Below are 24,946 nucleotides of genomic sequence, written 5' to 3' on the forward strand. Positions count from 1 at the left end.
TGTAGGGTGCTTCCTTCTTTGTCTAGTACACGCAATGAAAGAGTCCCCTTTCCTTTCCTTACCTGTCTGCTGTTCAGTCCTCAAGTCAATGGGCAAGGCGGGGTGAGGAAGAGCTCCAACAGGCGGGCAGAATTTAACCCTCTGGCCACCTTACGGTTCCCAGATCACCTCCACTGGGGGAGTGTGTGGGTCCCACCCTGGGATAAAACTGAGAACTCCTCCTCCCAGAGAGGGAAACTCCACAGAGACGTTCAGAAGGCACCCCATTTTGTACGGTTGGCCCAATGCTAGAGCCGAGTCCTGGGGTCCCTGGTAGGAGCCAGCTGGAGCCAGGGCTTCAACACTACAGCAACCAGAGCGACTGATTCCACACGTGACCGGGTCTCCCCCTGGCCCAACCCTCACCCTCCCATGACACAGGCCTCCAGAGGCTGTCCATGTCTCCTCCTCATCATGTCTAACCCCTCCCCATCTCCACACTCCACGTAGACTCCCCTTCCTGAGTCCCTCACTGTGCCTGGCTTCCTCCCACCACAGGGACTCGGCACCTGCTATTCCCTCCACCTGGACCGCTCTCCTCCCACCTGACCCCTTCATCCAGCTAACCCCTTATTCCCTCTTCAGAGGCCTCAGGGCGGCATCCGGTCCCTCTCCTTGGACCAGCATCCCTTGTCACAACTCTCCCATCACCAGCTCAGCATCCCTTCTTTGGGGAGGCCATCTGGTCCTCCCCAGGCCAGCAGCCTTTGTCACACACTCTCCTGGTGCAGCACCTGGCCTATAGTAGGATCCCATTTTTGCAAGTGGCTGTGTGAGGACCCCCCAACCAGAATCAGCGATGATGCTGGCTCTGGGCCCCGCGGGCATCTCCTCGCACTACACAGCAAACCCAGGACACCCAGGGTAGGGATGCCCAGGAAGGCTTGATGCCCTCACCTGCCAGCTCCTTCACCACGCTGCTCACAGGCCGCGCCCCGACCTGGCTGCTCATTCGGCCCTTGTACAGAATCCCGTCCACTCCCAGGATGTCCACCTCAGCCTGTTGGACAGCCCGGGCCTGGGTCAGGGACTGTCCTCGAGCCTTTCTAGGGCACACGAGGCCCAGCAGACAGAGCACAGCCTCCCTGGGGTGGCCAGACTCACAGTGTCATAGTCCAACAGCTCGGGGTCCCCGTAGGGGTAGAGCGTCGACAACTCATATGACTTAAACTTGAGGCCGGCGTCGTTTCTGGGGCCATCACCCCAGTCCTGCAGGGGGGCCAGCGAGTCCAGGCTCCCTTCCTGGTCTCCAAGGTCTTGGAGCTGCTGCAGCCGCTGCTGTTCCCTGGGGCAGGGCGGGGGGGGGTGGTCAGCAGCCACCTCGAGACCCCTCTGCCCCAGAGGAGCCTCAGGATGGGCCCAGGCTTGGCTGGTAGCGAGGAAAGACTGGAATTTCTTCCAGCTTGAGTTTGGGTGTCATAGCCAGGCAGGCCTGGGGCCTGGTGGGTGGATACAGACAGGCACAGTTGGGGCAGAGGGAAAAAATTGAGGCCTCTGTTCCCCCAGACCCCAGCCAGCCCTAGAGCCCTGGTCTGGCCTGCCCAGCATGTGTTCTTAACCTCTGGATCTCAAGGAGGAGTCAGGCAGGGGAAGGCGGGGCGTCTGGCACAGGTCCCCATGCCCCTCCCCTGTGTGTGGCTGTGGTTACTGCTCAGCTGTTGTTCCCCTATCTGGCCAGATGTACCCACAGGCCTGGGTGCGGGAAGCACCCATGAAGCCACGAGATGTCAAGAGGTTGAAGGGTGGAGGTGGGACCCAGGGAGCCAGCTGGTGTGAAACCTGAGGGTTTAGGCACCAGCTATGCCATTTACTAGCTGTGACCTTGGGCAGGTTGCTTAAGCTCTCTGAGCCTCAGTTTCTTCAACTGTGAAATGGGATGATAACAGAATACACCTTGAAGGGAAGGTGTAAGGATTCCACAAGGTCAGATGTGTCCAAGTGCTCAGCGCAGTGCGTGCCCGGCCACCGCCAGCCTCACTGAGGACCACGGTCTTTACTTATCTCCTCCAGCGGGAACGGGCTATCAATCCGAACTCACAGTGGGTTGTGAGGTGTAAATGAGAAACCCTCCACTAGCACTCCTTGGCCCATAATAGATGCCCAATGAATATGTGCGTTCCTCTCCCCATGATCATCTCACGTGCCCATCTGCTGCCCCAGACACCTCCCTGAACATCTCCCTGGCAGATGGCTAGCGATGCCCTGGGACTGGGGGATATGTCTCTCCAGGGCTCCCGGGCTCCTGCGTGACCTCCCTGGGGCAGACTCCAGCCTGCTCACCTCATCTGCTGCCGCTGCAGGTACTCATAGCTGGTGGCGCTGGCCGGCCGCAGCCGCGACAGCAGGTGGGCTTTGCGGATGGTGATGAGTTGCCTGTTGGAGGACAAGAGCTAAGAGGGAGGTGCAGCGGCCAGCGGAGGGCCCCAGGCTCCCACCTCCTCCAGGAAGCCAGCCCTCAAACATGGCCTCCTCTCCAGAAACATCCACGGTGCGGGGCTGCCATGCGAGGGCTCTAGGGAGGTCCAGATGATCCTCGTAAGTCACAAAGAACAACTGTTCTGACTATAACAGTGAAAACCAGAATAGGTAAATCCTAGACACAGGACGCAGATTGGTGGCTGCCAGTGGCTGGGGGAGGGGGAATGGGAGTGACGCTGATGGGCACAGGGGTTCCTTCTGGGGTGATGGAAGTGTCTGGCACTAGACAGAGGTAGTGGCTGCACAATGCTGTCAATGTACTGGATGCCACTGAACTGTTCACTTTAAAATGGGTAATTTATGTCATGTGTATTTTACCTCGGTAAAAAAATAAAGTAAAACGTCATCCTCCTGAGGAGCTGGAACCGTTCCACGACTTGATCTGAGTGGTGGTCACAAAGGTGTGCACACGTGCAAAAACTCATCAAGCTGTACAATAAACATTTACGTACTTTCCTGTATGTATTTAAGCCACGATAAAATTTTAAAGTAATACATACGGATCGTCAGCATTTTAGAAAGTATAGAAAAGCACAAGTAGACAAACAAGAAAAGCCCTGTAAGCATGTGACAAATATTTTGATATGTGTCCTTCCAGTATTCTTCTCTGTTTGCATATTATTTTTAACAAAAATGGGATCATAACACACATACTACTTGACTTTCCCATTTAAGTTATTGCCATCATTTTCCCAAGTCAATAAATAATCTCCTGCGATTGTGCCATCCAACTTGGCAGCCACTGGCCACTTGTGACTACCTAAGTTTATATTTAAATTAAATTTAAATAACATTTAAAATTCCGTTTCTCAGTTGCATTGGCTACATGTCAAGTGCGCGACAGCCACGTGGCCGAGGGCTGCTGCGCTGGACGGCACAGCTGTCGGCCGTTTACATCTCTCAGGAGGTTCTACTGCGTGGTGTTGTCTACAGCGTGACTTACATCGGCTGATGTGAACGTGTTTACTAATTTACCACCTCAGGTGGTTTCCTTTCTCCTTCTTCTTTTTTTGATATTATAAATAACGCTGCAACTGGATATCTGTGGTTTGAAAGAAACATTCTGGATATAGCTCCACAGCCCCTCCCTGGACATGGCCCGGAGTCGGGTGGTGAGCTTCACGGGGCAGCAGGGCCAGGCTAGCCCCACAGAGGCCGTGGGCTCTGCAATGCTGGCTCTTCAACCATATCAGAGTATCATTTCCACTCTTAGGTTTATACTCAAAAGAATTGAAAACAGGTGTTCAAACAAATATATGTACATGCATGTTCATAGCAGCATTATTCACAACAGCCAACAGGTGGAAACAATCCAACATCTTTCACTCTACAAATGGATAAACAATTGCAGTCTGTCCGTGCAGTGGGATATAATCCAGCCATAAAAAGGAACGAAGCACTGACACATGCTACAGTGTGGACAAACCTCGAAAACATGATGCACACTGAAAGAAGCCAGACACGAAAGAGCACATATTGTAGGATTCTATTTCTATGAAATGTCCAGAACAGGCAAATCCATAGAGACAGGAAGTGGATGAGTGGTTGTTGGGGCTGTGGGGAGCGAGCAATGGGAGCAACTGCTTAGTGGGACTGGGGTTTCTTTTTGGGGAAATGAAAATGTTTTGGAATTAGAGGTGACAATTGCACATTAATGTGAATGTACTAAATGCCACTGAACTGTTCACTTTAAAATGGTTAATTTTATGTTATGTGAATTTCACCTCAATAAATAAATAAAAGTATTAGCCTATAAAAATACGTGCAAGGAAGTCTCACAAAGTTCTGCTTTTCTCCACAGTTTCTTTCCATCCTTTTTCTTTTGGAGTTGACCCCATCCCTGGGACACACTGGGCAACAGACAGGGCTGGTGAAGGATAGGATGCCAGTGCCCCCACCCGCGACAGAGAGCAAATGAAATGATATGTACAGAATGATGCACACGGATGTGCATACAAATGATGTCTCTAGAACCCCACAGGCTCTAGGGTTAGGGGCGTCAGGGGGATCCAGAAGGGAGAGGCGGGCACGGGCGCCCCCTGGCGGCGGTACTCACGGGCCGGTCATCATCTCCACAGGCCGGTCGCAGGAGATGCATTTCACTCGCTCAAACAGTTTCCTGGAAGACACCCAGCTGCGTCAGTCTCGGCACCGGCCAGGCCCTGTGGGGCTGCCCCTTTCCTGGGCAGTGCTTGGGGGAGGCTGCAGGTCCGTCTCTTTCTCAGGGCAGGACTTCCACACACATCCTACTCCCACTGGCCTGGCCCTGCTCAGCTCAGCTCTGCTGGCCCCTGCCGACCCCCCTGTGACCGCATGGGGCAGAGGAGCGGGATAAAAGTGTGTGGAGTTTATCTCTCCCCAAACACAATGGAGGGCTTTAAAACCAGGGGCCTTCAGGAAAGCTACTCTTCCTGGTGGCCATTTGGGGGCATGAGGGGTGATCTGAGGACAGGAGTCCCCCAGGAACGCTGAGTCCCTCTGCCTGGGGCTCTGTCTGGATGGGGTGGGGGCCCTGGCTCTGGTCCCCAACACACCCAGGCTCCCCATGTGGCCTTGCATGGCCCCTTCCCTCTCTGAGCCTCGGTTTCCTCATTTGTGGCAACCAGGCTTTGGAGCAGATGTGCTCCTGGAGCCCCCTCTGCCAGCCAAGGCCAGAGCTGCCCACTTCTGAGCCCCTGGGTGCTTCAGCCCCATCCCAACAGCCCCCTCGCCCCAGGTCCAGAGGTCTGGAATCCCTCCTCCTGGAATCCACTGGGATACCCCTCTTGTTTCCTCTCTGGGAGCTGCACCCCAGCCCAGGAGGGGCTCACTTCCTAAAGCCGGCAGCACTGTCGGGGTCAAATCGGAGGCCTTCAATCAGCAGCTTCCTGACTACCTTCCAGACCTCATTCATGTCTTTCTTCAGATCGTCCAAATCACTGTGGACCAGCTGCAAACAGCCAAAGGGAAGAAAAGAGTGTTTAGTCAATTCATAACCTGCCTCACTCCAGAAAAGGACGTGCAGCAACCTGCAAAGTTACATACACTATAACAAGATTAAACTAAAATAGTGAGTTGGTGAAGGAAAGGGAAAATGACAAAGCTTGGGTTAGGGTTCATACCCTGAATGCATGTTATTGCTAGAGAGGAGCTGCAAAGTGAGCTTCCCGGCAGCCAAGGCAAAGAAACACTGTTAGTTATTGCCTCCAAAAGAGAAAACCAGCCCTACTGCTCGACTGCAGGCCTGCAGGTCTGAAAAACATTTCACCCAATGGTCCCAAGACACCTGACATTGACCCATTCAACACATTTATTGAGTGTAAAGTATACATTCAATGGTTTTTAGTATATTCACAGAGTTGTGCAACCATCACCACAATCAATTTTGGAACATTTTCATCACCCCAAAAGAAACCTTGTACCCATAAGCAGTCACCCCTCATTTCTCCCCAAACTCCCAGGTGTAGGCAACCACTAATTTACTTTCTGTTTCTATGGATTTGCCTATTCTGGATATTTCATAGAAAAAATGGAATCGCACAATCTGTGGCCTTCTGCGTCTGGCTCTGGCTTCTTTCACCGAGCATAATGTTTCCAAACTTCATCCACGTTGCAGCATGTGTCAGTGTTTCATCGCTTTTTATGGCTGAATATTCTGCTGTATGGATGGATCACATTTTGTTCATCCGTTCATCTGTTAATGGGCATTTGCATTATTTCTACTTTTTGGCTATTAGGAAGAATGCTGTCGTGAACACTTGTGGGCAAGTTTTTGTGCGGACCTGTTTTCATTTCTCGTGGGTATAGACCTGGGGGTGGAAGTGCTGGGTCTTATGGCAACTCTATGCCTAACTTTTTGAGAAACTGCCAGACTGTTTTCCACAGTGGGAGTTTGTAATTTTTAAAGTGTTTCTTCCAGTGCCCAGATTTTGATCTTTAAACAACATTCCCCATTAAAAGGAACCAAGACTCCGTAGACAAATGGCTGATGCAGGTCTGAGGAAGGGAATGTTAAAGATGAGCCTGGGGCTGACCCCATGGCCTAATGGTTGAGTTCTGCACACTCCACTTCAGCAGCCTGAGTTCATGAGTTTGGATCCTGGGCGTGGACCTACCACTGTCAGTCATGTTGTGGCAGTGACCCACATGCAAAATAGAGGAAGACTGGGACGATGTTAGTTCAGGGTGAATCTTCCTCAGGGAAAAAAAAAAAAAAAAAAGATGAGCCTGGAACATCTTATCATTTAAGGAAACAAGACAGCTCTCTGAGACAGAGGGTCTAGTCAAAGGGCTCAGAAGCCCGTTCACAGGCCAAAGATAAGACCATGTGAGCGACAAGAGAAACAGTAACTTAATTGAATGAACAAACAATATATAGAAATCCACGATTCATATGACACTCATGAAAAAGAAATTAAAAAATAAAAATAGAAACCCTCATTTGCCACCTTGTATTGGAAGTGGCTATTGCACCAATATTTTAACTAGTCGTTAAAGGAAATAATTCATTATTGTTCCTATCTTTCCTGCAGGAACCTTATTTCAGGATAATCAGCTGAAGTCAATGAGGGAAACCTCTTCTTTACAAATTTCAAGCTGATAAGTGTAGCAGCAATGCTAGAATTAGAAAAATTGCCATCTTGTAACCCTTAATGAAATAACTGGTTCAGGCAACAATCCTCAATTTATGAGAAAACTGCTAGGAGAATGGCTAGTGAGGCAGTGGACATTCCTGGGACGGCAAAAAGTCACCCCCAAATTACTTGCTGCTTATGAGGGGAGAATATCCTTTATGCTGGCGGTATTGGGCTAGCACCCCTGGGGCCCTGATGAGTCTGTGCTTCAACGTTGAAGGAACCACCCACCAGCATGACCATCTGCTGACCCAATGCTACAGGAAGCACACGGCATCCCAAGAAGATTCTTTTCCCCAACTTTCCATTTCAAAAACTTTTAAATCTACAGAAAAGTTGCCAAAATAGTCTAAAGGGCACTCATAAATCCACTTAAATTCACCAATTTTTAACATTTTGTCATGTTTTCTTTATCTACATATACATATGTGTATTTGTTTTCTGAACCATTTGAGAGTTAATTGCAGATGTCCCCCCTACAAAAAGTTAAACATAGAGTTACCATACGACTCAGTAATTCCATTCCTGGGTATCTACCCAAAAGAACTGAAAACAGGGGCGGGCCCCGGGGCCGAGTGGTTAAGTTTGCGCGCTCCACTTCGGCGGCCCAGGGTTTCACTGGTTCAGATCCTGGGCGCAGACGTGGTACCGCTCATCAGGCCACGCTGAGGTGGCGTCCCACATGCCACAACTAGAAAGACCCACAACTATGTACCAGGGGGCTTTGGGGAGAAAAAGGAAAAATAAAATCTTTAAAAAAATTAATAAATTACTGTGAACTTTAAAAAAAAAAGAACCGAAAACAGGTGTCCAAACAAAAACTCGTACATGAATGTTCCTAGCAGCACTATTCACAACAGTCAAAGGTGGAAACAACCCAAGTGTCCATCAACAGATGAACGAACAAGCAAAACATGGTCTACCCATTTGATGGAATATTCTTCAGCCATAAAAAGGATGAAGCACTGATTCGTGCTACAACATGGATGAACTTTCAAAACATTATGATAACTGCAAGAAGCTAGTTACAAAAGGTCACACACTGTATGATTCTTTCATGTGAAACATCCAGCAGAGGCAGATCCATAGAGACAGAAGGTAGACTAGTGGTTTCCAGGGGCTGCGTGGGAGGGAAGAATGGAGAGTGAGTGCTTAATGGGTACAGGGTTTCCTTTTGGGGTGATGGAAATGTCTTAGGACTAGATAGCGGTGGTGCTTGCACAACAGTGTGAATGTACTAAATGCCATGGAATTAGTCACTTTAAAAGGGTTAATGGTTAATTTTATGTTGTATGAATTTTACCACAATTAAAAATATAGAGAGAAAAGACAAGCAATGAGTAAGGATCACTTAAAACAACAACAATAATTTTAAAAACTTCTATTAGGAGAAAATTCAAACACATAGAGAAGTGAAAACTAGAATCATTAACCTCATATATTCACCATCGAAATTTAGTTATTAGTAACATGTTGCCATATCTGCCATACACATTTTTTTTTTTGAGGAAGATTAGCCCTGAGCTAACATCTGCTGCCAATCCTCCTCTTTTTGCTGAGGAAGACTGGCCCTGAGCGAACCTCCGTGCCCATCTTCCTCTACTTTATATGTGGGAGGCCTGCCACAGCATGGCTTGCCAAGCGGTGCCATGTCCGCACCCAGGATGCGAACCAGTGGACCCCAGGCTGCCAAAGCGGAACGTGCAAACTTAACCGCTGCACCACCAGGCCAGCCCCTGCCATATTTTTTGATGGAGTATTTTTTCTAAAGTTGCAGAAATCATGACATTTCACTCATAAATATTTTAGTAATTAGGAGGACATCTTCTTACATGACCACAACACCGTTATCACATCTAACACAATGAACACTGATTCCTGACTTTGATCTAATTCAACCCATTTTTAGAGTTGGTGCAATTGAACCAGCATACAAGTAAAATCTCCTGATGTGTTGCATTTGGTTGTTCCATCTCTTGAGACCCTTTGAATCTGGAACCATCTCTCTGTTCCCACTTTTTTTCACTGAATTATTGAAGAAAAACAGATCAGTTGTTCTGTAGATAGCTGTGATTTTACATTGACTTGTGCGGTTTTCACGACTGATCTGTCCCCAGGAGAAACACGTCCCCTATCTGTTTTGCTCATCATTACATCCCCAGTGACCAGCATCGGAGGCGCCCAGTGCTCAGCTGATGAATGAATAAATCCTTGTTTCACGGAAAACAAAACTGAGGCTCGGAGAGGTTATCTAACTCGGGGCATGCTGCTGCTCATGGTGGAGCTGGGCTCAAACCCAGAGCTGTCTGATTGTAAACCCAAGCTCTTGTGGCCATCCCAGCCACCCTAGCCACAGGAACCACACAGCACTGTAATTGTTGATCTGACTGTTCCTGTCTGTCTGCTGGACGGTACAAATTGAGGCAGGGGCTATGACTCCTTATCAACATATCCCCAGGGTCTGGCTCATCACAGGCGGTTAGTAAATGACGAATGAATAAATGAATGACCAGCTGACCCCACTCCTACCCCACTATGTTCCTTAGCTTGCCCAGAAAGGAGAGTTATGGTGGTCAGCTTCCAAGATGCTCCCTAACTACACCTCTTGGTATTCACACACTTGTGTAGGCCCCTCTCACACTGAATAGGGCTGACTTGCGTAAGCAGGTCATTACAGAAGATATTACAGAAATAATGGGGTGTGACTTCTGTGGCTAAGTCATAGAAGCCATTGCAGCTTCTGTCTTGCTCTCTCGGATCACTCGCTTTGGGGGAAGTCAGTTGCCATGTTGCGAAGCCACTGGAGCAGCCCTAAAGAGGAGTCCATGTGATGAGAAAGTGAGGAGTCTTGCCAACAGTCATATGAGGGCGCCATCTTGGAAGTGGATCCTCCAGCCCCAGTCAAGCCTTCAGATGACTGCAGCCCCAGATGACACTTTGACTGTGACCTCACGGGAGACCCTGAGCCACCCTGCTAAACTGCTCCCAAATTCTTGACCCTCAGAAACGGTTTTAAGCTGCTAAATTTTGGGGTAATTTGTTATGCAAAATTAAATAATACAAGGTACTCACTTTGGTGCTCAGGTCCTTACTCAGCTGCTCTAAAACCTTCTTCCAGTCATCCTCGTGGGTCACAATCCTGAGTAACATGCCTTGAATCATCTCATTCAGCTCCAGCACCATCGTCTCCAGGTCAATCCGGCTTGCCTTGCCTGCCAGGGCACTCTTTTCAGCTTTCTAGAAAGAGAGGGGACTCAGGGAGGCAAGGCTGCTGGGGTGGGAGCAGGAGAAAGCTGGGGGAGATCACTTTGGTCCATTTTTTCTAGTTTGGGACCCTGGACATCTAGCCTTGGCTTAAATTCAACCTTGGGGTCTATGTTGGCTCCAACCCAACCATCGGACCTAAGCCAAGGTTTTCCTGTGATGGAGAAGTTAGCGCATGATGTTTAAGTTTACACAACAAATTGTCACTAATCCTGAGTCACTGAAAACAGGAGCTGACGAAACAACTTTGGAGAAGCTTCCCCAGTCTTTCTATATAATGAAGGTGGAAGGAAACTCTGGAGGTCTCTCTGCCTGGTTTTGTCTTGGCTGGATGATCCCATTTCCCTGGGTTGGAGAGCTGGTGCTCAGGGCAGGAAGCCAGGGTGGGGAAGGACTCTCTGCTCACTCACCTCTTTCAACTCCTGCTCCATCACACTTTTGTCTGCCTTTTGCATTTCTAGGTTTTTTATTTGAGCCTGGATAATCTAAGAACAGAAGCAAAGGGCATGTCAGCCATCCTTGGAAGCCCTGAGGACATCTACCTCCCATGTCCACCCCTGTGGAGTGCTAGGAAGGGACAATGGGGCAAAGTGGACAGCAGGTAGGGTGGGCACATTGGAAGGCTTGGGTTCTAGGGCCCCAGGTGCCCAGATCAGAAGAGGAGGAATATGGGACTCGGGACAAGCTGTCCCCTTGGAGCTGGCATCATAGGAAATGGACTGCACAGGCGGGCAGCCCTGAGGAAGGAAAGCACAAACCAATGCTGACACTTTGGCTCCCTGGATGCTTAAGGCAAGTTCATCTCTTCGGATCTGTATTGGGGTCCCAGTAAGAAATGCAGTCTATTCACCAATCAAGTACTTATATGCCACACACACTGTGCCCCTGTGTTGGGGGAAAACCCTATTTCCCATCCCCATAACTTCACGAAGATCCAACTCCTTCCATTAATTGTGCCTTCCCTCCACTCACTGGACCCTCCCTATGACAGCAGCAGCAGCAGCTAACCCGCTCTGCAAGAGCCTCACAATCACTAGGCCATGTCCCAAGAAGGTGGGGTCACTTTTCCTCCAAAGCTGGAAACAGGCTTCTACTCCTCCCTTCATATCTGGTCTCTCTCTCACCCTTGGGAACAGGACCCCCAGCTTCTAGCTGGCATCTGGCCACCCAGAATCATGACTACATTTCACAGCTTCTCTCATAGCTCGGTGACCACTGGAGCGTGAACAGAAGTGGGTAGGTGTCCTCTTGGCTGCTGGTTTGAATGCAGAGTTAATGACTGGAGCACCAGCAGCCATCCTGGACCTTGAGGTGACCTTGTGAATGGAAGTCACACACCATGGAGTTCTACATCAGCTCTGGACCAACCATTCCTGGTCTCTTGAATATGAAAGGGAAATACACTCATACCTTGTTTAAGTCTGTTATTTGGAGTTGAATCTAATTCTAATTAAATTCATGCCCTCCCAGAACCTGTACATATGTCCTTATTTGGAAATAGGGTCTTTGCCGATGTAATTAGTTACGTTAAGATGAGGTCATACTGGATTAGGGCAGGCCTTAAATCTAATAACTGGTGGCCTTATAAAGAGGTCCTGTGAAGACACAGACACACACACAGAGAAGAGGCCACGTGACAAGAGAGGCAGAGACTGGAACGATGCATCCTGCGAGAGAATACATGTCTACTGTTCTAAGCCAAACGTTTGTGGTCAATTGTTACAGCAGCCACAGGAAACTGATACACCCAATAAGTGGCAGAATCAGGATTCAAAAGCAGGCCTATCTAACCCAAAGCCAGTGCTCTGAGCCACAACACCAGGCCGCCTCCCAGCGGGGTAAACTCAGCTGGTTTCTTTGCCTGAATCTGTTTCCTCCTCTTTGAAATGGCATCAATCCCATGCCTTTCCCAAAGATGTTGAGAAGCCTGGGAATGGAATCTATAACGTCCTGGCAGAGAGTTAGCATTCAATACACATTAGCTATCTTATCAGTCTTCTGCACCAGCCAGAGCTCTGACTATAATAATTTGTTCCAAGAACGGTTTTGGAATGCAGCCTCAGGCTTATAAAAGACCGCGGCAGTCAGTACAGTATGATGTGGATAAAAAAAATCAAGTCATTTGCATAAAAATAATTGATTCTGATAAAGATAATTTCAGTGAGTTAAAAATGAAAGTGGATAAACTAGGAAAAAAAGAAAAAAAAAGACGACTTGCCCACTTGCAAAGGGCAGATGATGTTTCCCATGGAGTCAGTTGGGAAGAGCTCTGTCCGCGCTTACTTGCCTGGGGTGTCCTTGGTGGGAAGCCCTCTAAGGGGAGAGAAACGCTTCCATCTTGACTGGGTGGTGGTGAGGTGGGGGTACAAACAGGCAAAAATTAATTGAGCTCTTATATGTAAGATTTGGGCATTTTACTGTGCATAAATATTATACTTTGACTAAAAACCAACAAAAATCACCACGCCCCCAGCACAGAAGGGCCTGGATGGTGTCCATCTTGTTGACCGCCGTATCACGAGGCCCTGGAAGGGTGCCTGGTGCACGGTGGAGGCTCAGTAACACTGGCCGAATGACTCAGTGAAGGAACGAGGACTTCTTGCACCACCTGGTACGTTTATAACCTTTGCTCACCCAGGTAAAGCAGTAGAGCGGGCTTTCTTCTCTATTCCAGATGTTGTGGCAGACATGGCTGCACTCCCTCATTTCTCTATAGGGAACCTTGATGGGGTTGCTGATCTCTTGCAGTACATTCATTTAAGAAACACTTAATGAAACGTGTCGTATACCAAGCCCCGTTCCAGGTCCTTCCAGGGTGAACTTTCATAAGCAACTAACTCATGTCGGCACGAGGAGGGGGAGGGCAGTCGGGACAAAGGCTGACTTGCTCTGCCTGCACTGTTTGGTCGGCCTCGTCCTCTTGAGTTTCTCTCAACCAGCGACGGCGACCTAGAGGCAGATACTGTGACCCCTCCTCCCCAGTGCAGGGTGGGGCATGGTGCTGGGCACACGTCAGACATGCCGAACGAACTGGCTCCAGTCTCCTTCGAGGAAGGGCCCCATATGTCCCTAGGACATGGTGACCAGACCTCTCCAAAGAGTGGTGACAGACCCAGGGCGCAGGGTCCAGGAGCCGACTCCTGATCCCGGTGCTCACAAAGGTCTGAGCTGTGACCTGCACCATCCGCCCACACACGGCCCGGGAGCCCCCCTTCCACCCCCACTTGGGCAGGGAATTGGTTCTCCATTCAGGAGCTTTTTTCACGTCCTGGTTGCCCTGTGTGTGTCCCAGCCTGATTACTCTGCCTGACCATCTTGGAAGAGGGAGACGCGCCCTCCTCTTTTGCCCCTCACATCCTAGCCATCCCACCAACAGCCCGCTGACTTGGATTCACGAGCCTCCATGGAAACCACCTCCCACCAAATTCTGTTTGGGATTTTGTCTCTTTATGCTCTGGGGGAAGGTCAGCTCCTCCTACTGAGAATGACCTTGATTCCTTCTCGAAAGGTCGGGAACAGCTCTAGGACAAGGCACAGACTGGATTAGTCCTGAGGACCCATCAGCCCACGGTCATCAGGCCAGCAGAGCGAGGCGGGCCCCTTCAGGCCCCTTGGGGAGGTGGCGGCTGGTTGGGTGAGCCCCTGGTAGGTGCTCAGTATCCATCTTCACATCTCTCATGTCGGCAGTTCCGCTCTTCCCAGAAGGCCCTGCAGTGCTGAGAACTCAGAAACCAGCTGGTTTAGGGCAGATGTTATTAATGTAATAGTTGGCGCAAGAAAATCTCTTATTCATTCATTGCTTCATTCAGCACATTTCGGGCCTTCGTTCTAGGCCAGGCACCCTTCTAGAGGAGGCAGACCCAGCGGTCAACAAGATGGACGCCATCCAAGCTCGTCTGTTGATATGTGGGGGTGGGGGTGGGGGGGCAAGATTTGTTTGTTTTTAATTGAAGTGTAATTCATGCACGGGGACGTGTTCCTTGGTCCCCTGCCTTCGGTGCATCTGTGAAGCCTTTGGGGAGAGTCCAAATGTCCAGATGAGGAATCCTCCCCTCGGCCGCCCATCCTGGGCCCACCCAGACCTCTGAACCTTTAACTCATCCAGGCGAATCTGCAGCTTCTCTATTGCCTTGTCCAGCGTGATGTGGTGATCCTTCATCGTCTCTATTTGGTGGCCCCAAACTCTCCCGAGTTCCTCCTCCTAAAAGAGGGAGACACAGACCTCTAAGGCCGTTGCTTCTGAGGCTGCCACGGCCGAGAAGGAGCCTAAAGGGTGTATTAAAGCAGCGTGTCTCTAACCTGCCATCTCAAAGCCACCTAAGATGCTCGTGAGGGGGAACCAGGCAGCTGCACCCCCTACTCCCTTCCGCCGGGACCCCTGCACCAGCTGGAGAAGATCCTCCTCCACAGGGCTGCAGCTGCCTTCTCAGCCCCTCACTCCCCCAGGCCTCCGTTCAGCTACAGGACAAACGCTGTGCTGGGGAGGGCAGGAACTCGCTCCGGTTCCAGGGCATGGAATCTGCCATTAGCTCGCCTCAAGCCATCATCTTCTCAGAAGCTCCCTGCCCAGGACACTGACCTTCATCCTGGATTTGTGGAGGTTGTCAATCTTTTCTTCCAACATGTCCACTGTCATCCCAAGCTTGGAAGAGTGGCCCACACTAGCTGAAAGCAAAGGGGGAGGTGGCTGTTGGGGGCAGGGATGGGGGAAGATGCTTTGGCCAGAGCTCCACCTGCTTCTGTTAGCAGCTCTCTAAGGCGGTGCTCTCCAGTAGAGAGGCTGTGAGCTGGGGGGCCTTTGAGGTCATTTACAATTTTCAAATAGCCACATTTTAAAAAATCTAAAAAGAAGCAGGTGAAATTCATGTAAATAAAATATTTTATTTAGCCCAATATATCCAAAATAGTATCATCTTAATATGTGATCAAAAAAATTATGAATGAGATATTTACATTCTTTTTTTTTTTTGAGGAAGATTAGCTCTGAGCTAACATCTGCTGCCAATCCTCCTCTTTTTGCTGAGGAAGACTGGCCCTGAGCTAACATCTGTGCCCATCTTCCTCCACTTTATATGTGGGACGACTGCCACAGCATGGCTCGCCAAGCGGTGCCACGTCTGCACCCGGGATCCGAACCGGCAAACCCCGGGCCGCCGAAGTGGAACGTGCGAACTTAACCACTGCGCCACTGGGCCAGCCCCAAGATATTTACATTCTTGTTTTTGTACTAAGTCCTCAATATCCAGTTGCACCTCGCACTGAGAGCGCATCTGAACTTGAACTCGCCTCGTTTCAAGTGTTCAACAGCCTGGCGGTTACCATATTAGTGCAGGCCGTGGGAAAACTCTCTGGGATTTCCTTCCCTCCAGAAATGGCCTTGAGCAAAACTATGAATTGCCTTATTTACGAGAGTATGTGAAATGTGTTATCTATCCCACCACAAGACAGAAAGGGGATTTAACCAAAAAGGAGACGGGATAAAAAAAACGTATCCTAGATCAAGTTCTGGACAAGAGGCCAAAAAGTGACGTACAGGACACAGCGAGGAGGGTATAAAAAATCACAGCCAAGATATGTTTACAATCTGTCTTCAGTTGTCTTAACAAAAATGGCAGCTGGTCAGAAGTAGAATTTGGGCTATTGTGGCTTTATGTTTCAAATTTAAATGTATTACTATCCTCATCTTAGCTGTGTGCCAGTACTCACTGATATCAACATGGCTCTTTTTAGCTACGTGAAGTTCTACTTTTCCTTTTCAAGATTTGTGGAAGGGCACTGCCGATTGGGATTTGACTTAGGTTAATTCAACTATTGTACTTGGCAGAGAGCAAAAAAGCAAGACAGTGATTCAAAAAGAGTGGAGCAGTGGGTCTCAAAGTTGGTTCCCCGGGTCAGCTGTATCAGAATCAGCAGCATCACCCAGAAAGGGTTAGAAGTGCAAATTCTTGGGCCCCACTCAGATCACCCGAGTCAGGGACTCCGGGGGTGAGGCCCAGCAGTCTGTGCATTACCGAGCCCCCCAGGGATGCTGAGGTGAGCTCAAGGTTGGGGACCACTAAAGTAGGCCATTTGCCTTCCACTCCCTGCAGTGAATGTAGACCCAACATGGATACAAAATGGGAAGATAAATCTACAGGTGCCACTGCCGCCCAGAACGTGACTGTAGTCTTTAAGGATACATAGTTTGCCTGGAAGAAGTTCCTAATCCCAAAGTGACCACTTCACCTGGGGTCTGTTTAATACCGCTGACCACTGTGGCTGATCTGGACTTGCTACGACCCTGTACAGTAGCACTGTGTTTTATGGGCTATTGAAAGGGAATTTTCAAGAGTAATTTTGACACACGACTCTTCTCCTTAAGTGCCAACTTTAGACTCTAACCACCCCTCTCCCCTCAAGATAAGACCTCACTGTATGTTCATTGTAAAAGAATAGACTAGTAGATTTTGTTGGGGGAGCTCAGTGAAGGAAAGGAGGTCACGCGGAGGGCCTGAGCCCTTGCCGCCCTTCCCAGAGCCAAGTCAGGCCTACCTAGATGACTCAGCTGCTGCTGCAGGTTGGATGACAGCTGGGCAAACTCTTCTTTCAGGGAGTCGTGTCTAAAGGGCATCTGGGCTATGTGGCTCATGGAATACCTGACGGCCTTCTTCTTATCTTCAGGGCTCACAGCCTGTTTGGCAGCCAGCATGGCCTGGGACAGGGTCGCATCGGGAGGGAGAGGGGGCAAGTCCTTGTAGTCTATCTCCTGCAAGTCTTCCATCTCGCTGTCCTCGCTGAAGGCCACAGAGCCTGTGGCCCCACGGGAAGATCCCGCACCCAGGACATCTGCAAAGATTCCTAAGGGCCCAGAGGCGGCCACAGTCATTGCCACAGTGGCCAATTTAGTGGCAGGGGCATCCTTGACCAAGTTGGCGGCGGCCTCGGCCGCCCTGGCGGCTGCGGTGGCAGCAGCTGCATAGGAGGCAGCAGCAGATGCTGCGCGGGAAGTGCTGGTTTTCAGCCGTTGAAGGACAGACTGGGGACTCTTAGAGAGTGCTTCCTTGGGGGTCTCACCCCTGGGAGCCCTGTCCTGAGGGACTTTCATGGAGCGGGAGTAATATTCTTCCTCATTTTCTGAAACAGTCGGGAGCTGGCGCATCTCTGCCCGGCGAGACTGGGACCACAGTGGACGAGGCCAAGCCAAGCTGAGCTCTGGAGCAGGTGCCGGGGCCCTGAAGCCCCGGACCTGTCCAGGCAGAGGGCCTGATGGGCCTGGGCCAGGCTGGGGGTAGCCTAAGCCCCAGGAAGGCCAAGTGCTAGCCCTGGGCCAGCCTGTGGCAGGAGGCCAGCCTCCTGGCGGCATAGGCCAGAATCCTGGGGGTGTGGGCTGAGGGCTGAGGGCAGGCTCAGGTCTGGGGGGCCCAGGTGTGAACCCAGGAGTCAGACTGGGCTCCAGTGCAGATGTGGGCTCCAGCCCCGGCACAGACACGGGCTCGGGCTCGGGCTCCGGCTCTGGCCCCAGAGTCGGCTCAGGCTCAGGTTCAGGCGCAGGTGCAGGCACGGGCTCGAGCACCTGAGGCTCACCCAGCCCCTGGTCCCCAGGAGGTAGAACTGCTTGGGGAGACGCCTCCTCCTGCAGTGGCTCTGGGACCTCATCATGCCAGGCGGCCTCCAACAAGTGGGGGTGATGGATGGCCTCTGAGACTTGGGTGTGATCGACAGCATCGTGGTCCGCAGTGGTCTGGGGAAGGACAGTCTCTGGGAGCTGCTCCGTGATCTGCCACAGCTCAGAATCCCCCAGCTGTGGGGCAGCAGGTCCCTGTGGAAAAGTCTCCTGTGGAAAAGAGGCCTGGGCTGGCCGTGGCAGCTTCCCCGACCCTCCGCTGTGGCCCCTGCTCTTCCTCCTTCACTCACCGGGGTGAACATGGCCTCATGGAGGCTGCTCCAGAGCACCAAGTCCTCGGCTTTGGGGAGGGTGGCCATCTTGTTCTGCAGAGAAATCTGGGGGGTGGGGAGGAGGTTGGGAATGAGGGGTGTGAACCTAGAGGGTGTGATGCCCTTGGGTGGCTCCCTTGTCCATGCTGCCTTCCACTCTTGCAGATAAATGGGCCTTTCCAGATTGCTTCCTCCTCCTCCCCCCTCCTCCCCTGCAGCCCTGGGCCTGGAGATCAGGGGACTGGGGAGGGACGACGGGGCTGAGGCCCTTACCACTTCCCGCTGCAGTGCACTCATCTTCCGGTTCTGCCCTTTCAAATCTTCAAAGAGAGTATCCATCCTTTCTAGCTGTACCTGTCAAATGAGCCGAGCCCCTGAGCCAGGGGTGCAGGTGGTCCTGGCCCTGCTTCTCCCACAGCTTGAATACTAGGACTTAGCTCTGGGTGGCTAAGACATGGGGAAGGAAGAACAGATTCCCAAGCAAGGGTTTCCCAGTGAGTGGGAAAGGGATGGAAAAGGGTTTCCTGGGCAAATAAGTTTGGGAAATGCTGCGCTTACAAAGCGTTCAATGGTTTCTGTACTGCAAGACTTCTCAGAGAATTCAGTGGGCAAAATACGTAAAGAATCTCCAAGAGGTGAGCTGAGGAGGCAGTGTTTCTCAAACAGATTCGCCCAATGGTCCTTTTTAGCATTTTGTGACATAGCTTCCTGACAGTGCCCTCTCTGCTCAGGTGGGAACTACCCAGCCGAAGACTGAAGTTCTCACAGTTGCCATGACAATCAAATGTGTACACTCATCTGTGCCTCGGGGACGATACATTAGATTATGTCATTTGAGTGTGAGTTGTAAGACCTCAACCACAACAGCAGCCTGGGGCTGTGGAGACCTGGCTTCTGAGTCCAGCTCTGACTCACAAGCTGCGACCTCACACTTCAGGAATTGCATGTCCTTCCACATCACGGTAAGGAGTTAGAATATGCCCAGGTTGATGCCCTTGTGGCTAAAGAGGGAGCTAGAATGTATGCCTGTGGTAAGTTTATTCCACTTTTCAGTGTGGACAGAGCTTTCTAGAAGAGGAAGAGGTGTTCTCTTTCTGTTATGTTGACGAAATGTAAGCCTAGAGTTGCCAAGACTTGGGGAGTACCTGCTTGAGAATGAAGCCAACTCAGAGGAAAGTATTACTGAGAGGGAGAGGTTGGTGTGGTATGAGCACCTAGATCTGGCTGTACCTGAAGACATCCCTGGATTTTTTAGTAAACGAGACAACAAATTCTCTTAATTTGCCTAAGCCAGGATGAACTAGGTTTCTGTCACTTACAAATGATGTCCTAACAGCATGGTGAGGAGCACGGTGGAAACCTCGGAGAGTTCAGTGGGAGGGACCTGGTGGCTAGGCCATGTCAGCCTCCTTCTCTTGCCCTCATGGCTGTGTTCTTTGACTAAGATCAGGCTTCCTAGATTTACCCTGTCACCCCAACCACCAGAGTTCCGAGCCCCATGGCCATCCTGGAGGATGCGAGGGAGGATCTACCGTTTCAAACAAGTCCTTCAGCCTGTCCACATCCTTCCTGAGGGTTTCAGTGGTGACCTTAAGCGCACAAATGTCGGTGAGCAAATCCTGCAGGATCTTCATGGACTAAAGAAGGGGAGAGAAGGGGAAAACAGGAAGTTGGGTGTGGCTGGGAGAGAAGACAAGAAAGTGCAGAAGCTCTCTGGTCACAGCCCTGGTTCAAAAAGTCCTCTTGGCTCTCCCGAGGCCTAGGCTGGAACATACTCAGAGGCAGCAAGTGACACTAAAGTCAACAGTGCTCTGAGCTCTCAGCTGGTGAGAGTCGGTAGGAGGCAACCCTCTGTTTGAACGTATTCAGTAACAGGAGTCACTCATCATGAGGCATCTTATGCCCTTTGGTGGGAGCCACTGGATGACCAGCAAGGAAATTATGATTGGATTTACTTTTTTTTGGTGAGGAAGATTCACTCTGAGCTGACATTTGTTGCCAATCTTCCTCTTTTTTTCTTTTTGCTTGAGGAAGATTCCCGAGCTAACATCTGTCCCAATCTTCCTCTATTTTGTACATGGGTTGCTGTCACAGTGTGGCTTGATGAGTGGTGTAGGTCCATGCCCAGGATCCAAATTTGTGAACCTGGGCTGTCAAAGTGGAGTATGCTGGAGTTAACCACTACGCCATGGGCCGGCCCCAGATTTACATTTCTAAAGGGTCCCTCTGGCTGCATGTGTAGACTGGCCCTGGGAGGGTAAAGGGGGAAGCCAGAGGACCAGTGAGGAAACTTCCAGGCAAGAGCTGACGGGTGCAATGCTGGGCTCATAGCTCAGCTCCATCACTGACTGGGGCTTTTACTTCAGTCTTTCTAGGTTTTAGATTTCTAAATCATAAAAAGGGTATAAAAAATGTTAATGTGTATAAAGGGCCTAGTGCATAGTGAGGCATTCAGCTAACAAAAATAACAAATAGTGAAATGGCAGAAGTCCTTCTTATCAGTTACATTAAATGTAAATGGATTAAACTTTCAGTTAAAAGGCAGAGATCAGCAGAATGGATAAGAAAACATGGTCCAATCTCATGGTATCTACAAGAGACATATTTGAGATTCAAATACACAAATAGGTTGAAAAGAAAAGTATAGAAAAAGATATACCATGCAAGCAGTAAACAAAAGAGAACTGGAGTGGCTATACTATCAGACAAAATAGACTTTAAGATAAAAATTGTTACTAGAGACACAGAGGGACTTTTATAATAAGAGGGTCAATCCATCAGGAAGTTATGGTCATATAAACCTGTATGCACCTAACAATGGAGCCCAAAAATACAGGGAGCAAAAACGGACAGAATTGAAAGGAGAAATAGACAATGTAGCAAGAACAGTTGGAGACTTCAATACCCCACTTTCAATAATGGATAAAACAACTAGACAGAAGATCAGCAAGGAAATAGATGTGAACAACACTGTAAACCAACTAGACATAACAGACATCTATAGACTACTCTTCTCAACAATGATGGAATACTTATTCTTCTCAAACACACACAGAATATTCTACAGGATAGGCCATATGCTAGGCCATAAAACAAGTCTCGATAAATTTAAAAAGGACTGAAATCATACAAAATGTGTACTCTGGCCACAATGGAATTAAATTAGAAATCAATAACACAAGAAACTATTGAAAATTCACAAATAAGTGAAAATTAAATAACTTCCTCCTAAATAGCCAATGGGTCAAAGAAGAAATCACAAATGAAAGTCACAACACACCAACACTTAGGGGATACAGTTAAAGCAGCACTTGGAGAGAAATTTTAGCTACAAGTGACTAAATTAACAAAAAAGAAAGATCTCAAATCAATAGCCTAATCTTTGACCTTAAGACACTGGAAAAAGCAGAGCAAACTAAATCTGAAGGAAGTAGAAAAAAACGAAACAATAAAGATTAGAGTGGAACTAATGAAATAGAGAATAGACAAATAATAGAGGAAGTCAACGAAACTAAAAGTTGGTTCTTTGTGCCAGCCCTGGTAGCCTAGTGGTTAAGTTCAGGGCATTCTGCTTTGGTGGCCTGGGTTCAGTCTCCAGGCACAGGCCTATAATGCTCTGTTAGCAGCCGTGTTGTGCTGGCAGCCCACATACTAAAAAATAGAGGAAGATTGGCATGGATCTTAGCTCATGGCAAATCTTCCTCAGGGGAAAAAAAAAAACCCCGCTGGTTCTCTGAAAAGATCAACAAAAGCAGCAGACGTTTAGCCAGATTGACCAAGAAAAAAAGAGAAGACTCAAATTACTAGAGTCAGAAATGAAAGAGCGGGGCTGGCCCTGTGGCCAAGTGGTTAAGTTCGCGTGCTCCGCTGCAGGCAGCCCAGTGTTTCGTTGGTTCGAATCCTGGGTGCGGACATGGCACTGCTCATCAAGCCACACTGGGGCAGCGTCCCACATGCCACAACTAGAAGGACCCACAACCAAGAATATACAACTATGTACTGGGGGGCTTTGGGGAGAAAAAGGAAAAAATAAAATCTTTAAAAAAAAAAAGAGAAAGAAATGAAAGAGGGAACATTACTATTGATCTTACCAGAAATAAAAAGAATTATAAAGGAATACTATGAATAATTGTATGCCAACAAACTAAGTAAGTTGGATGAAATGGACAAATTCCTAGAAAGACATAAACTACCAAAATTGACTCAAGAAGAAATAGATAATCTGAATAGACCTAAAACAAGTGAAGAGATTGAAGTAGTAATTTTAAAAAATACCGCAAAGAAAGGCCTAGGCCGAGGTGGCTTCACCACTGACTTCTATCAATCATTTAAAGGATAATTAATACGAATTCTTCACAAACTTTTACAAAAAATAGAAGAATTCCAAACTCATTCTATGAAGACAGTATTACCCTGATACCAAAATCAGACAAAGACATCACAAGAAAGCTAGACTATGGATGCAAAAATCCTCAACAAAATACTAGCAAACTGAGTCCAGCAACATACAAGACAAATAACCCAATTAAAAATGAGTGAAGATCTGAACAGTCATTTCTCCAAAGATAGCCAATAAGCACATGAAAAGACTCTCAACGTCATTAGTCATCAGGGAAATGCAACTCGAAACCACAATGAGATACCACTTCACACCCACTAAGACGGTTAGAATCAAAAGTCAGACAATAGTAAGTGTTGCTGAGGATGTGGAGAAATTGGAATCTTCACACCGCTGGTGGGAATGTAAAATAGTGCAGCCATTTTAGAAACAGTGTGGTGGTTCCTCATAAGATTAAATATAGAGTTACCAAATGACCCAGCAGGTCCACTCCTAGGTATACACACAAGAGAATTGAAAAGGGCCATGCAAATATTCACAAATGTTCATAGCAGCATTACTCATAGTAGCCAAAAAGTGGGAACAGTCCAAATGCCAATCCACTGACAGATGGATAAACAAAATATGACATATCCCCAATATGAAATATTATTCGGCCATAAAAAGGAATGAAGTACTGACGCTAAAAGGATGAACCTTGGAAACATTATGCTAAGTGAAAGAAGCTAAACACAAAAGATGACATATTGTATGACCCCATTTATATGAAATGTCCAGAAGAGACAAATCTATAGAGACAGAAAGTAGATGAGTGATTGCTTAGTGCTGGGTTTGGGGTGGAGTGGGAATTAGGGGAGTAGAGTGGTGATAACTAAAGGGTATAGGGTTTCTTTTTAAGGTGATGAAAATATTCTAAAATTGATTATGGTCTTGGTTGTACAACTCTGTGAATATAACAAAAACCATTGACTTGTACACCCTTTAGAGGAGTGAATTGTATGGTATGTGAGTTATATCTCAATAAAGATGATTGATAAATAAATAAATAAATGGAAAACGTCGCATGTTCTTGGCTTGGATGACTTACTTCCCAAACCGACCTCCAGGTTCAGCTCAATACCTATAAAAATGACAGTTGTTTCTTTTCTGCAGAAATGGACAACCTGATCCTAAAATTCATATGGAAACACAAGGCTCAGAATAGCCAAACAATCTGGAAAAAGAACAACAAATTTGGAAGGCTCACACTTCTTGATTTCAAAACTTTCTGCAAAGCTACAGTGATCAAGACAGTGTGGTACTGGCATAAGCAAAGATAGACAGATCAATGGAAGAGAACCGAGAGTCCAAAAATAAACCTTCACATTTATAGTCAATTGGTTCTCAATGAGGGTGCCAACACAAATCAATAGGGAGAAAGAACAGTCTTCAACAAACGGTGCTGAAAAACTGGGTATCTACGTGCAAAAGAATGAAGCTGCACCCCTACCTCACACCATATACAAAAATTAACTGAAAATTATTCATAGACCTAAATATAAGAGATAAACTATAAACTATTTACCCCTATGTTGTAGAAGAAAACATAGGAGTAAATCTTCCTGACCTTGGTTAGGCAATGGTTTCTTAGATACACCGTCAAAAGCGTAAGTGACACTCCCTCCCCCCCCACCCCGCAAAAAAAAAGTTACAAAAGAAAAAGATAAATTGGACTTCATCAAAATTTAAAACTTAGGTGTATCAAAGGACACCATCAATAAAGTGAAAATACAACTCACAGAAAGATAGAAAATATTTACAAATCATATATCAAGAATATAGAAAGAACTCTTACAACTCAACTAAGAGACAAATAACCCAATTAAAAATGGGTTATCTGAACAGACATTTCTCCAAAGAAGATATACAGATGGCTAATAAGCACATGAAGATGCTCATCATCATTAGTCACAGGGAAATGCAAATCAAAACCACATCAAGATATGTTTCACATCCAGTAGGATGGCTATAGGCAAAAAGGCAGAAAAGAAGAAGTGGTGGTGAGGATGTGGAGAAAGTAGAACTCTCATGCACTGCTGGCAGGAATGTAAAACGGTGTAGCCACTTTGGAAAACAGTCTAGCCGTTCCCCTAACTTGAAACAGGGTGTATGATCCAGCAGCTCCACCTCTAGGTATATACCCAAGAGAAATAAAAACATATTTACAGAAAAACTTCGGCTTTGATTCTCTAAAACCCCAAAGTGTCTTCCATGCTCTCAAGATTTGTTAGGAAATTATCAAAAGCCAATTATGATTTAA

At 48.2% G+C, this 24,946-nt stretch overlaps 1 protein-coding gene across 9 annotated transcripts in view; it reads right to left on the minus strand.

The window, feature by feature from the left end:
- The window catches only part of C13H16orf96 (chromosome 13 C16orf96 homolog), a 54,671-nt gene that overhangs the window by 10,531 nt on the left and 19,194 nt on the right, over window positions 1-24,946 (minus strand). For 3 of the 9 annotated variants that reach the window (XR_011424826.1, XR_011424825.1, XR_011424824.1), the window contains exons 3-14: window positions 19,841-19,945; window positions 18,582-18,662; window positions 18,288-18,374; window positions 16,926-18,207; window positions 14,974-15,059; window positions 14,485-14,595; window positions 10,805-10,879; window positions 10,203-10,367; window positions 5,328-5,446; window positions 4,574-4,636; window positions 2,320-2,412; window positions 1,144-1,324 (exon numbers count right to left, since the gene is read on the minus strand). Coding sequence is in view for 4 of the 9 variants with exons in the window: in XM_070232310.1 (XP_070088411.1) it covers window positions 937-1,039; window positions 1,144-1,324; window positions 2,320-2,412; window positions 4,574-4,636; window positions 5,328-5,446; window positions 10,203-10,367; window positions 10,805-10,879; window positions 14,485-14,595; window positions 14,974-15,059; window positions 16,926-18,207; window positions 18,288-18,374; window positions 18,582-18,662; window positions 19,841-19,945 (2,551 nt within the window). In the remaining 5 variants the exon portion in view is untranslated. Of the gene's footprint in view, window positions 1-936; window positions 1,040-1,143; window positions 1,325-2,319; window positions 2,413-4,573; window positions 4,637-5,327; window positions 5,447-10,202; window positions 10,368-10,804; window positions 10,880-14,484; window positions 14,596-14,973; window positions 15,060-16,925; window positions 18,208-18,287; window positions 18,375-18,581; window positions 18,663-19,840; window positions 19,946-24,946 lie in introns of all 9 variants that reach the window. The other 6 variants (XM_070232310.1, XM_023616399.2, XR_011424827.1 and 3 more) reach the window with 4 other exon arrangements.

Source organism: Equus caballus, chromosome 13 (genome assembly GCF_041296265.1).
Source record: "Equus caballus isolate H_3958 breed thoroughbred chromosome 13, TB-T2T, whole genome shotgun sequence".
NCBI lineage: Eukaryota > Metazoa > Chordata > Mammalia > Perissodactyla > Equidae > Equus > Equus caballus.